Source organism: Aedes albopictus, chromosome 1 (assembly GCF_035046485.1).
Source record: "Aedes albopictus strain Foshan chromosome 1, AalbF5, whole genome shotgun sequence".
NCBI classification, from domain to species: domain Eukaryota; kingdom Metazoa; phylum Arthropoda; class Insecta; order Diptera; family Culicidae; genus Aedes; species Aedes albopictus.
In genome coordinates, this window is record NC_085136.1 from 229,395,719 (window position 1) to 229,410,168 (window position 14,450).

At 39.4% G+C, this 14,450-nt stretch overlaps 1 protein-coding gene across 2 annotated transcripts in view; it reads left to right on the forward strand.

The window, feature by feature from the left end:
• LOC109429833 (uncharacterized) overlaps positions 1–14,450 on the forward strand; it is a 44,557-nt gene that overhangs the window by 3,634 nt on the left and 26,473 nt on the right. For both annotated transcript variants that reach the window (XM_029857040.2, XM_029857041.2), the window contains exon 2: positions 12,247–12,537. In XM_029857040.2, the coding sequence (XP_029712900.2) occupies positions 12,247–12,537 (291 nt within the window). The remainder of the gene's footprint in view (positions 1–12,246; positions 12,538–14,450) is intronic.

Below are 14,450 nucleotides of genomic sequence, written 5' to 3' on the forward strand. Positions count from 1 at the left end.
AAACAGAATGCCGAGATCGGCTGTGCAAATCTCAGTTAAAGTTCATTTGCTGAAATCTCGGCTAAACGCTTGACGTTTAATGTTTGATGCCAGCGGTACTCATGGGTGCTGCTATGAATTAACTTGACTTTTTGCTGATATCTCAGTTAAAATGCGATTACTGAGCGCTCGGCTGTGCGAATCTCGGCAAAAGAATGAAAATTAGCCGAGCTCAACTGAGTGTGTACAATTACAATTTATATAAATTTCACTACCTACCGGTGGCGGTTTCCTCCTTTAGATTTGTGCATCTGAATTCTCCAGGAGTTTCTTCTGGGATTCCTCTGGGAGCTCCTCGTGGGATTCAGGGCTCCTTTAGAAGTTTCCGATGTCTGAGATTTCACCTAGGATTTCTCTAGGAGTGTTCCGTTCGGGGTTCCTCCAGAAGTTCTTTACGGGAATCCTCTAGGAACTCTTCTTCAATTATGCTAATTGTGAGAAAGAAGAATATATAAATTTTACTACCTACCGTTGGCAGTTTCCTACTTTAGATTTGTGCATCTGCATTCTCCAGGAGTTTCTTCTGGGACTCCTTCTCGTGGGATTCAGCACTCCTTTAGAAGATTTCTCTAGGAATTTCTTCTCAGATTCCTCCAGAAATTCCTTATGCGGTTACGCTAGCCCAGGAACTCTTCTTGATATTCCTCCAGGAATCACATCTGTGTTTCCTCCAAAAATGTATTCCAGAGACCTCCTGAAGTTCTTACAGGGATTCTTAAGAGAGTCCCTTCAGGAGATTCGTTCAGGATTCTTTCAGAAATTCTCTCGGAGGGTTTTCAGGAATATATTCTGATATTCGCAAGGAGGTTTCTTCCAAGATTCTCTTAGGAATTCCTTACGGGATTCCTTTAGAAATGCCTCCTAGAGAAGATTCCATTTCCTTCTGAAATGTGTTAAGATTTTGTTTTGTTATTCCGGTAGGAATGTGATCTTAGCAGGACCAATGGTTCCGAGAGGACCTCCTAGAGAAATTCCTTTTAAAATTACTGGAGGAATTCCTTAACAATTTGTTGGAACCTGGTTGGAGAGTTTCATATAGAAAGTCCTGTAGGAATCTGATGATATGATGATATTGTTCTACCATCTATTGTAGCAAGGCAGCTGCCTATAGCACTGGAATAATCTAAAAAGCGATTTGATCAAGATTGTGCTGTTGTTAGTGGTCAGTCATTCTCCTGTATGAAGGGCGAAACAGGGTTGTGCGGACCCGCAAGCAGAGACACTTGCGCGAAACCCGCGTCAGGGGAAAAGAATTTCCTTCCAGAAGAAAGAACAACTGCAAAATCAAGCCCTCGATTGACAGAATACTCCCAATAGATGGGGTCGAAGAGCCCGCCCTCAATCCACGAAATGTTAACAACAAGGAGGAGGCAGTTCCAAGCTCCTGTCCAAATCGTTTCAATCGGGTGCCCTGATGGTCCCTCCCTTTCCCAATATATGATGAGATATGTATATATAATGTATGTCAGTGTGTGTTATGTGTATGTTCTGTTATACATTTGTTTGAAAAACAATCATAATCATGATTAATAAGCATTTATAAACAAAACATTTACCTGATTACTCCTGAAATAAAATGTGCATTAGCAACAAAACATTAAAAAAGCACATCAAATCTCGATCCTGGGATGTCTGCTCACCACTGATCAGCCACTTTAGGCATGAAAACATTAACAAGATCGAAATTTGATGTGGTGGTAGATCTTACACCGCAACGCACCATTCTAAGGTGATCTACCCACGTTACGGGACAGAAAGTCCTGTAGGGGAAGACGGGGTAAGAAGGCCCGCCGGGGTAAGACGGACCACCTGCAGTTCACCATGAAAATGCCGTTTTCTATAAACTTTCACCTAGTACTCTGTTGAAGTAAAAAATATTTGTCATTTTGAGCCATTTTGTTCAATGTTTATATTGAGATTTTCAAAACAAATAAACAAAACAAAGATTTTGCTCCATGATGATGTATTTGATCTAATTTTGTCGCATACAACCTTAAGGATTTTGATTCGGAATAACGTTTTCAAACCAAAAAAGTAACCCGTAAATAACTTACCAGGAATGTTAACAAAACATAAGAGGAACGGGATGGAGATTGAAAACAAAAATCCTTATGAACTACCCTCATAAGAAAAATTTGCCCAAGCGGGGTAAAAGCGACCACCTCGAACGGGGTAAGACGGCCACCCCCTATATCATAGAATAATATGGCTGCACCCAATTCATCGACAATTGTTAGTTGAAAATATGCCATTTCACAAAAATAAACTCATATTTGCGTTGTCTGCGCTGGACGTAACCAGAAACAACATTTTTGCGATGTAAATGGATGTTTGAATATCCATTTTTACGATACCCCAATAAAAATAATAAATGGTAACCCCCGGACAATTATGTTAATCAATTTTCCATGTGAGGGACTTAAGGGAGTCATATCTTATTTCAACGTATGAAATTCAAACATTTCTAACCACTATTATTTAAAAAAAATAGTGATGGTCCTTCTTACCCCGCTGGTGGGCCGTCTTACCCCGTCGTCAAAAAATAAAGTGCTTTTCAATCACATTTTCAAATGACTTAAAAATATAAAAGTTTCAACAGCACGAATCGAAAATTAATTTTCTTCCATGCCCAACACTTTGAAAAGTGATATGCTGTGTTGAAACTAGTGTAATTCATTGTCAGTGCTAGGTTATGATTTTTTTGGCTTAGAGTGGCCGTCTTACCCCGTCTTCCCCTAGGAATCTAATTAGAAACTCAAGAAAGAATTCCACGAACACAAAACTCCTGGAAGAACAACCTGAAACATCTGAGAAATTTCAGTTAAAGCTCAGCCTGGAAGCAATTCCGGATGGAATTCCTCGAGAAATCTCTGAATGAATACCTGACTGAAACTGAACCTGAAATTCCAGAAGGAATCCTGGCAGGAACTACTTGGAGAATCACGGGAGGAACTTTTGAGTGAACCATGGAGGGTACTTCTGGAGGAACCCCAGAAGAATTTTAATTCAAAATACCTGGTGGGATGCCAGAAGAAACCTCTGGCGGAATCTGAGAGAAATACCCTGGAGCAGTGGTGCTCAGGTCCAAGCATACTGCGTACACTGGTTCCAGCCCCATGTGAGGGCGGTCATAAATATGATTTTCTTTAGTTTCATGATGAAACCGCTAATTTCCCAAATGCGATTTTCAAATAACTCAATGTACATATGTACAGATGGGTAAATTATTGGTTAAATTGAAAAAAAAAAAATCCACAGCTCGGGTGAGATTTGAACTCACGACCCTTATTCTCTAGAGCCCATATAGCCGAGGCGGTAAACGCACGGGTATTCAACATGACCATGCTGAGGGTGACGGGTTCGATTCCCGGTCGGTCTATAGGATCTTTTCGTAAAGGAAATTTCTTGACTTCCTTGGGCATAGAGTATCTTCGTGCCTGCCACACGATATACACATGCAAAATGATCATTGGCAGAGGAAGCTCTCAGTTAAAAACTGTGGAAGTGCTCATTGAACACTAAGCTGAGAAGCAGGCTTTGTCCCAGTGAGGACGTTACGTCAAGAAGAGGAAGAAACCCTTATTCGCTAGACAAGTGCTTTACCAACTTAGCTACCGAGCCAATTAATGACCCGGCATTTTGTGTGAGTCGGGATCCCAAAGGCGGTTTTGAGTAGTTTATTCAAAATAGGCTCAATCGAGTTTTTAGCTTTAAGGAGCCAAAATTCATTATTTTGCAGTTTTGGTTACCAACTGATTTGTATATACTACCTAATATAAGTTTAGGCGGTACACGGTGTTGGTGGTTGGCCTAACTCAGTTCTTTTAGCATTGGGCGAATATGTTTCCGTGACTATGATTTGAATCGAAAAATGTTCGAAGTGTTACGTCTGTTTGTCTGTGGTACGACACTCGAGGGACTACCTCCAATCTGGTTGCAAACGGTCGCAGCTGAATTTGACAGTAAATCAGTGTTTGAGTTTTTTTTTCGGTTTATTGAAAATTTTCAGTTTTTTATACTTTGTGGAAAAAGCATCTAATTCAGTTACATTTATTTAGATAAAATGCTTACGAATGGTATCTAAATTTACGATAAACATGTTGAGAAAAACATTTCAATAAGTGATTAGTTCAATCACCACCAAGCTGTGAAATGTATTTAATGACAATTTGCCATTCTTCATCGTTCGTCGTCGCAGATATTTCGGGCGATGTCTGCGGAGCTTACATAATAGATAGAAGGCACATTCTGACTTCAATCTTGCATACAATATTGTATGGAGAGCTTTGAGGGGAACTTTAAGCTTTACATATTGTATGCAGTGATACCTATACAAATGTGCGCAATCCGATATAGAATATACGGGTATAGTAAATGTGTGAATACAATATTAGCAAACTGAACTGTATTAGATATAAGCATCGATATAGAACCATGTACATAATTATTGACCTGACAAGTTGATTTTCAATAAAAGTATCTTAAAACCTGAAGAGTTATCGGATTATTATTTCCTACTCAACAAAGGTTATTGGCCCAGCAGTCCAGATCCAGTGGTTAACTGGCATCGACTTCCCAGTGGTTAACTGGCCCAGCAGCATCCAGTAGTTAACTGGCATCGACTTCCCAGTGCTTAACTGGAGGCAGCAGCGACGGAACGGTAGGATCTAAGCCGTTGGACGTAGCCAAGACTGGTTGGACAGACCACTTCCGAGGACTTGGACAAACGGACGGACGAACTCTCGGGCAGGATGGCTCCAGGCGGCTACAGTAGCAGCAGCAGCGATGGTCAGAGGAACGGTGGCTACGAGAGGGGAACTCTCGAGCGCACTCTGCCGATGACCACTTTCTTCGTTGTTGGAGACAGAGCGAACATCTTCGACGGACAGGAGGCCGGCTTCCCGGCCTTGAAGTGGCGTATTGAGCATCGGCTGACAAAAATGAAGCTAGCTCATGCGTTGGTAAGGACGCCCGCCGAAGAAACGTTCTTCGCTCCTGTGCCCGGCGCTACCGCAGATCAGGAGACAGAGCGGAAGGAGAAGCTGAAGAAACGGCTTGAACAAGACGTCGAAGCTCTTGATGAAATAGTGATGCTCGTCAACAACGAAGTGCTGAATAAGCTGATCGGCTTGGAGTACGCCAAGGAGGCTATGGACGTCTTGGTCAAGACGTACGAAAAAGCTGGGACCGCTTCCATGGTCAGAATGCGAGAGAGACTATTCTCGATCAAATATCAACACCGAGATTCGCTGCGCAAGATTTTCGACGAGTATGACGTCGTCGTTAGGGAACTCGAACGGATGCGGTCCGGAATCACGCAGTAGGAGAAGGTCCACGCGCTTCTCAGTGCGGTTCCCGAGCGGTTCAACCACGTCAAAGGAGCGTTGCTGGTACTCTCCAACCAGGAACTTTGCCAGAAATCCATTACGGATATCAAGCGGATGTTCCTTGATGCTGAAGCTGGGGAAGAAAGGATGGCGGTTAAGAACGTTGCCCTCAAAGCCAAGAAGAGGACGACAACGCGTTGTTTTGGGTGCAACGAGACCGGCCATTTCAAGAACAAATGTCCACTAATGAAGAAGTTCGTGGCGAAGGAGAAGCAGAAGTATAAGGAACAGCAGGAGAACAACAAGCGTGTTTTCGCAATGATGACGCGACCTAACGGCGGCAGCGATAGGACGGACAACAGCAAACGAGTGCGGTTTGTCGTAGATTCGGGAGCGAGCGACCATATGGTGAACGACGAGCGCCTTCTGGAGGATATCCAAGATTTGGAGACACCGGTGATGATCTCCACCGCCAAGTCCGGCGAGAAGCTTCGGGCTACGAAGACGGGGAAGATGAGGTTGAAGAGCGTTGTTGGTATGACTTCAATAAAGAATCTTGAATTGTACAATGTTCTATTTACTCCTGGTCTTGAAGAAAATCTCCTTTCGGTTAGAAGGGCTGGTAAAAATCGTAAAAGAGTTACTTTTGCCGGGGAAGAGGTCATCTTTCAATATAAAAAGGAAGTAATTGCTTCAGGAAAGTTCAGTGATGGTTTGTTCTACCTTGACTTTATTTGGGATGGAAAGTCCACGGAATCGGGTTCATGCTCAGCATACGTTGGAAAGCGGGAGAGTCTTGAGACTTGGCATAGACGATTGGGGCATCTGAGCACTTCAGGAATCGGAAAGCTGATCAAGAAGGGAATGGTTGAGGGCATCAATCTACCTTCCGAAGAGTTAAGCGAAGCAGGCGTATGCGATGGTTGTTTGGCGGGAAAGCAGGCTGCTTTCAAGTTTCAGGATATGAAATAGGCCTTTTCATGTGACAGTTCCGTGCATGCATTTGTTTACATAGCTTGAACAACAGATGCTAACAAGAAAGTGTCATCTTCATAGAAGAACTGTCAAACGCCCGAAAAATCAGCTGATTTAAGACGTCAAATGAAAAGGCCCATTGCCAAGATCAAAACGACCATTGGAATTGATACATTCAGACGTCTGCGGAAGCATGGAGCAAGAAACATACGACGGCTACCGTTACTTTGTAACTTTTATTGACGACTACACGAATTTTCTGGTAGTTTACCCGTTGAAGCATAAATCCGAAGAAATTTAAGGAGTACGAAGCCATGGCAACAGCTCATTTTGTAACAAGAATCTCGATGCTCAGATGCGATAATGGTGGAGAATATACTTCCAACGAATTTCAAAGACACTGCGCCGTAAAAAAAGTGCGGGGCAAGATGGGTCACCTTTTAAGTATTTCACATTTTCTCAACGAAAAACGTCAAAATATAAGATTTGTTCCGCATTCATATATGTTCCATATCCATACTGAGTAAACAAGAGCTACTAGTAAACATTTTATAAATTTATTTGGAATATAAAAAAACTTAACGATTTGAGTGGTCCTAAGGCGACTTGAAAATCGATGTTTTCACTAAAAAAATATCATATTTTTTTGTTATAATTTTGAGCGTTCATTCCGCTTGATTGAAGTCATTTATGAGATAGTCTTGTAATAAAAAATAATTATCTTTTGAATGCTCCAAAAATACGTTCAAAATTAAAGGTGACCCATCTTGCCCCGCGGCCGTTTATATGGAGATTATATGGGATGTATCGCATAAGAAAAGTGGCTAAAAACCAATTTATTTTTTCTTTCCAATGAGAGTGAATATTTTTTCAATCAATGCCCCAAACTTTTGTATATTCATGCTGGTCATCTAACAAAATTATTAACATAATCAAAACATGAGTAATGCGCCCGAAAATGGCACTGACCCATCTTGCCCCGCCCCACCCTATATTTGCCCTCTACCGCCACCTAGTTCATGATGGCCACTCGATTTGCCAAACTCCAGTATTTTTAGATTAGGCGAATATATTTCCGCAACTATGACTTTGAATAGCGAAATTACAGACAAACAGAGGGATCACTTTAAAGAAATTGCCATAAGTTTCAACAAAACGTTAAAAGCTGGAACACATGGTAGGATTCATCAAAAATTTGTAGAAATTTTCATTTATTTTAGTTTGTACTCGTCCGATAAAAAATAAGGATCACTTTTAGCAACGCACGGTGGAAAATCAATGTTTTTGAAGTCCCTAAACCAAGCCCTAAACCCAAAATAGAAACCACTGGTGGAAAGATGGGGTGCTAACCTAAAATAGCACCCAAAAAGGAGCGGTATAATAGGGATAGCGATGAGGACTCCCGTGGCGGTGCTCTAAGGTCGTCTTCAGTGTCTCGTATTTAATTCGACATTGAATTCGACAGGAGTCGAGTTAAGTTGATACCCCAATTTCAAGTTAAGTCGATAGTTAATTAGAGCTCATTATATATGTCAGAGCACTCAAAATTACAGCATTCGATTCATTGAATCCGGAAATATAACAATTTAAATTAGGTTATCGAATAATTATGCCTTTTACTAGAATCATTCTAACTTCATGTAGAAAAGCGCGATCTTTCTCTTATAGATAGATAGATAGATAGATAGATAGATAGACCATACCCGAGCTGGGAATGAGAACAAACCTATAACAAATTGATAACTCATTTTGTTCTTGATAACAAAATGAAATCAAACCAAGTTTTCGGTCCAAATTGTTTTTATTTAATATCAAATTGAGATATCATTTTGTTATCATTTCAAATCTCAATGATAACAAGATTTGATTTCAAAAATCCATTAACATTTATTATATTCACAAAATATTTGTTAAATCTACCTATTGTAAAAAAAACAAAACTGCCAAGAATACAAGTGTTCCCCTATATCAGTTATTTCAATCTAAACATATTGCCAAATATTTTGAAATTTGAACTACAGGGTGATTATTTATCCAGTTCTATATTTTAAAACTGCACCATTCGCACTTTGTAAGGAAATAACGAGAGTTCCACAGTACTCAAAATGTTCTCACACTTTAGGTCGTTTGGCATAATTCCGAATTGAAGACAAATAAGTTGGAGTTTTCTCGCGTAAAAAAGGATTCATTGTAGCTCCGCATCAAAATGACGAATCTCGTGATGTTTGATAAAGTTTTGAAAATAACACAGATATTTATCATACTTGAACATGATAAATGTCATTTCACTTATTGTTATGCCAAACGGCCATTTTGCCAAACGACTATTAAGCCAGATTTCGCCATTTTGCCATTATGCCAAAAGACTATGACTATGCCAAACCCGATAGAATTAATATAGTAAAATATTTTTTTCCAATCGGATGCCTTATTTTTCAATGCCATCATTTTTCCCCGAGTAACGAGAGAAAGAGCTGAGAAGTCGAATGCGACTCAATTCGTTGCTCGATGTCATTTAATTTGAGTCCTCTGGGATGTCGTGAACATCTCCCACATTTGTTTTACTGCAGTGCATAATATAATCAGAAGGAAAAGATGAAATATAATCATACAAAAATATTACGTGCAGTTGTCCTTTGACTTAAAATTCACTTTTCTTTGTCACTTCACTGTACATCATCCATAATCTTTTAATTGAATCATGGTATAGTTATGCTGCATATCTATGAGGATATCATATCCGATTTCCATACAACTTTTCTTCGTGTAGCCTCCAAGTTAGAAATGACTGTTGATGAAATGTTTATGTTATAATCGATAATAGGGTAACGGTTGAATTTTGGACCCCTAGAGGTCATTAGTTTGAATTTTAGTTAAAATCGAACAGATTCAGAGGGTATTTACACATAATGATGATGCTAGTATGTTCGTAAAAGCCTCCACTGTCCGGTAAAAATACCCAAAAGGTCATTTCTGGCTGAATATTTGATGAAAATAACTGATTTTTGAATCATCAGTTTTCACTGTTTTGGACACCCCAATATATTTTGGACCCTCTTCAGTATATATTTTTGACACCCGGTGTTTAAACTCGTTTGAAACTATTTTGGAAGAATTTGCCGCTTGAATATGCTGTATCACATCCTAATTACTTGATTGACAAAGGCTGATTAGACGAACTTTGGGAATTTAATGCGCTAGAATTATAAACGTTTTTGTTTACATCTGCAAGTTTCCTCAGCACCGCATTTTCTTTTTGTAAACATGATGCGACATTTGCACGGATGACGAGATTGGCAAAAATTAATTTCAAGGCAAATAAGGAAATTTCCGTCATCTCATCATTAAACCTGTGTAAGTTGTGATAATACGACCCAAGGGGTCCAAATTATATTGGTTACCCTACTACGCCATTAATACTTTATTGGCGATTAAAAGTTGAGGTTATGTCGTGAAAATTTGGAAGTTTGAAAGGGAAATACCAGTTCCCCATCTTTTTTTTTTATTCTTTATTATTGTGTTTTTTAACTTAATGTTAGTTCAACACAAAGTTCCCCATCAGTTTAATCATTAATTTCACAGCGCAACATTTTTTTGTCTCAAGAGCAAACTTATGTGTCTCCGAAGGATTTTGGGCCGCTGAATCCGAATCCGGGCTCAGATTTGCTCCAACACGTCACAATTTTGAGCTATACCTCAATTTATAGGGCAAAATATGCGATTTTGGGCTTTTTTGACTGCAAGCCATTAAGCAAGGAAATATTTTTTTTAAGCAATCAAAAGGTTAATTGGTCAATTAACATCTAAATTAACGACTCATGCTAAATATTTCGTTTTACCAAATCAAATTTGATAGATTTAAGCATTTTATGTTAGTATGAAAACTTGCATGCAACTTTTGGAGGGTGACTTGTATGGGAAATGTCGTACCTAACATAAATCACTTAAAGCTATCAAATTCGATTTGGTAAAACGAAATATTTTGCATAAGTCGTTAATTTAGATGTTAATTGACCAATTAACCTTTTCACTGCTTAAAAAAATATTTCCTTGCTTAATGGCTTGCAGTCAAAAAAGCCCAAAATCGCATATTTCGCCCTATAAATTGAGGTATAGCTCAAAATTGTGACGTGTTAGAGCAAATCTGAGCCCGGATTCGGATTCAGCGGCCCAAAATCCTTCGGAGACACACAAGTTTGCTCTTGAGACAGACAAAAAGTTAATTTTTGTTACGCTGTGTTTTTTGATAAATTTATCGATAAAATGGATTTTTCTACCCCGATCCCACATTAAATTTTATCTGAAACGACTCAATCACTAAAATACGAAATGGGATTTCACAAAACTTAACCTCACATTAGGAGGCCAATAAGGCCGAGAAAACTAGAAGAGATGTCAACGCATACTATTATGGAAATTATTATATACATGATTACATGTACAAAACAATTTTCGTTTGAAAGAAACTCTCAAAAATCTTGGTGGCAATATTCTTGCCACTGCCCGTTTAGGGTACTTTTCTTCTTTTGCCTTCATCAAAAAGCTGAAAAAGAGATTTTAGGGTGGATTAGGGCTTACCCCATAATATAAACTGTGTAGTTCAGCTCATGTCAACCCATAATTTAAATATTTACTAAATCGACAGTTTTACAATAAGTTTGAACTAAATTTCTTCACGCGGTCATATTTAGCCATTTTTGAGCTCCCAAATTGTTGTTTAAGCTTTATTTAGTACCAAAAAAAAATACCAGGCGTTGTTAGTAATCTCAATTTTGCGTAAACCAAAAGTTCGAAATAAATTGTTATAAAACAAAAAATAAATAAAAACAGTATGTGGCAATATAGTTGCCACTGCCTTATAAGGGGTAATAGGGGTATTATTCTGATAATATCGTATCAAACAAAACAAGTTTTCAATCACGAGATTCTCCTGAATTTAAAATAAAATCTCATTTAATTTTTTACTTATTCATGTAAATTAATGCATAATAAAATATCAAAATGAATACTAAATTTGTTATTAATTTTTAGTTATTACCCTATAGATTTGAAAATTCCCTGAGAACTACGTATGATATCAAGTCGTAAAATGTGGATAACAAAATGAGATATCAATTTGTTATCAATGAGAACTCATTCTGTTTTCAATTAGATATTTCAGTACATTATTTTGTTATCATTTTTGTTATGTTAACACTTAAGTCATACAAAATGAAAACTCACTTTGTTATCAAAATTCGTGATATCTAAATAACTCAATTTGTTTTCAATTAGTTCTCATTCCCTGCTCGGGTAGCTAGACAACTAGTTGATCAACTTACAGTGAACATTTGTGAATTTTTGACGCACTTTTCGAAAAGTTACAACTAGTTGACCATTTTTTGAAAAGCTAAAATTGTGCCTGTCCCGATCATTTTGTCTATCCCATATGTGTTTAGTATAGAGCCCATAAAATCGAAGCGGTGAACGCGCAACAAAACCATGCTAAGAGTGAGGGTTTCAGTTTCTGGTCTGCCCAGGAACTTTTCGTAATGATAATTTTCTTGACACCCTTGGGCATGGAGTGTCCTCGTGCTTGTCACTCAATATACAATTGCAAAATGGTTATTTGTAAAGTATATGTACCAGTTAATAACTGTGTAAATGTCCATAAAACAAAGCTGAAAAGCAGGCTTTGTCCCAGTGTAGAGTAGTAGAAGAAAATCTGTTTAAAATGTGAAACACCAAATTAAACCAGTAGCAACTCTTCGTTCATTTCCGTTCAGTGAATTGAACCGCTACCATCCTGCAAAAAGGCCATACAAAATATCGATCCACAGTTCTGGCAAGCAGAAACACTAAATTCCTTTCTTTTCCCGTATCTTTCCATGCACGCCGTCTCTCTCACCAACCACCCCACGCACAGATCGCCAACGAGGGGGACGATCAGAACGCGATGATATGCGAGGCCTGTATCGCAAAAATCGATGATTTCTATTCGTATCGCGAGCAGTGCCGTGCCAATGACGACCGCATCCGTCAACGGGCTGGCCACCATACTGCCGTGCCCGAAATCCACATCAAACAGGAGAAAGATCTGCAGCTGGAGATTAATATCACCGAGCCACCGCCGAGCTTGTCGGCAGCCTGCGAGGATGGATTTCAACATCATGAAGACTCATCATCGCATCCCAGGCCAACGACGGCAACGAACGAGGTAAGTTAGGGCGCAGGTCCAGTTTTCCACAGTGCCGTACATCGTTCATACACAGTCGGTATCCCATCACCAATGGTTCAATAATAGCAGCAGCAAGAGTGAATGATAGAAGCAAGCTGGCCCTGTGTTGTGCACATTTCTGGACTCGTTCAATGGTCGGTCTTACAAGTGGACCGAAACCGAACGGTGAACGTGCAAAGAAGAATGTTCAAATACTTGGCTCTTCTCTGTGTAGAGTCTTACGACGACATGTGGTTGGGCTGGATTGGCTCTGGCAGGCAGCATCGAAGGCGAAGATGAAACTTTTTCCCCTTTGCTGTCTGCCTGATGCTTATTTGTGTGTTCTGTTGAAGCGCTTAGCAGTATTACGTAGCAACGCCACATAGCGTAGAAAAGGCACGAATCGCTCTTCCATCGATTGAACGAGACTTCTCTGGCGGTGTACTTGGAATTTCGTCCGACAGTGAAGTCTGCTGGATTGGTTTTTGATTGCGAAGCCAGTTTTAATGGCGGACCTCAGAACGAACATTTGGTCCACTTTGTAAAGGATTGACTAAACCTAAGATTTGAATTTTAGTAAGGTTTTGTGGAAAACTTTGTAGCAACTTTTTTTGTAATAATTCAAGACTGGAAACAGAACTGTTTCATTTTTGTATCAAACTTGGTCAATTCCTTCAAATACTCATGAAACGTTGTAAAGGCGAAGCTTTTGCGTCTTGGCCTTACAATGCCTTTTCCGGGAATCTTTCAGCTATATAGAGAAATCCCCACCCCAGATTTGCAGCTGCTGCGACACAGAACAGAAAAAAAAGATAACGTGATGTTCGTCCGTTCCGTACTCTGCACTGCTTGGTGTGCTGTTTCAATGTGTGGGTAGTCGTGCTCGGTAGCTCAGGAGAAGGTCGAGCCATTTTATTGGATTTTGCGCTGCAAAGGCCGCAGCAAACGACGCTGGAGATATACCAAAACTTTGGCGGTGGTGATCTCGAGCGTGACCTAATTATATGCAAATAGCTTCGGATTTGGAAAAACCTTATCATTTGGGAGCACAGCTAGCTATACGAGTATGCAAGATCTACACTTTGAATTCATTTATGTTAAAGGTTGTTCGAGTCTACGTATCATCAGTTCAAATTATTGTACCGACATACTCCATCATTCTATCAATATATTGAGAACATCTATGCAGCGATGAGGCTTTTTTATGAGGTTTATTAGACAACGTCAAGCATTTGTTGCTGTTATAGTGAATACGTATTGCAGATGTACCTATTCATAGAGAATTGTTGTAATTCATCAAAGGCGATGTTTCGAATGAACCTAGTTGTAGCGTCAAATTGAACGCACAAAATACTACCTATATGCGATTCCTCAACAGTACTTGAGAGGCGAGGTAAGACGATGATGAAACTTTACCCCTCCCATAGTTTGGTTGTATACCTGCCTGCAGTTTATCTCTCTGTATAGTTTATGCCACCGCCTAGCATCGCATCGTGGTACATAAATCTCGGCCATCGATTGAACATTGCTTTGTGTCTTCAATTGGAACTTTGTCAAACGATATCTGCGCTTGACTTTATCCTTCCAGTTTTGCAATTTTTAGCAAATTTGTAATGATACAAAGTTTCATTACAATTTTTGTATCATAGCTTTTCGTCAAAATAAAAATAGTTTGTGTGCTTCAACACATACTATTTTTATTTTGGTGTTTTAATTTGTTGTTTGGGTTGATCGCTATAGTCAGGGCCATCCACATTGTCGATTATTAGAACAAAGTTTTTTCGATCCCATTTAGCCACGGGTAGAGTGACTGGAAGTCACTCTAGCCACGGGGGTGCTATTGAGTTGTCCAAAAAATGTCTCACGAAACCTAATGCAAGCCTATCCATATACGTGAGAACAAAAGGTGTTTA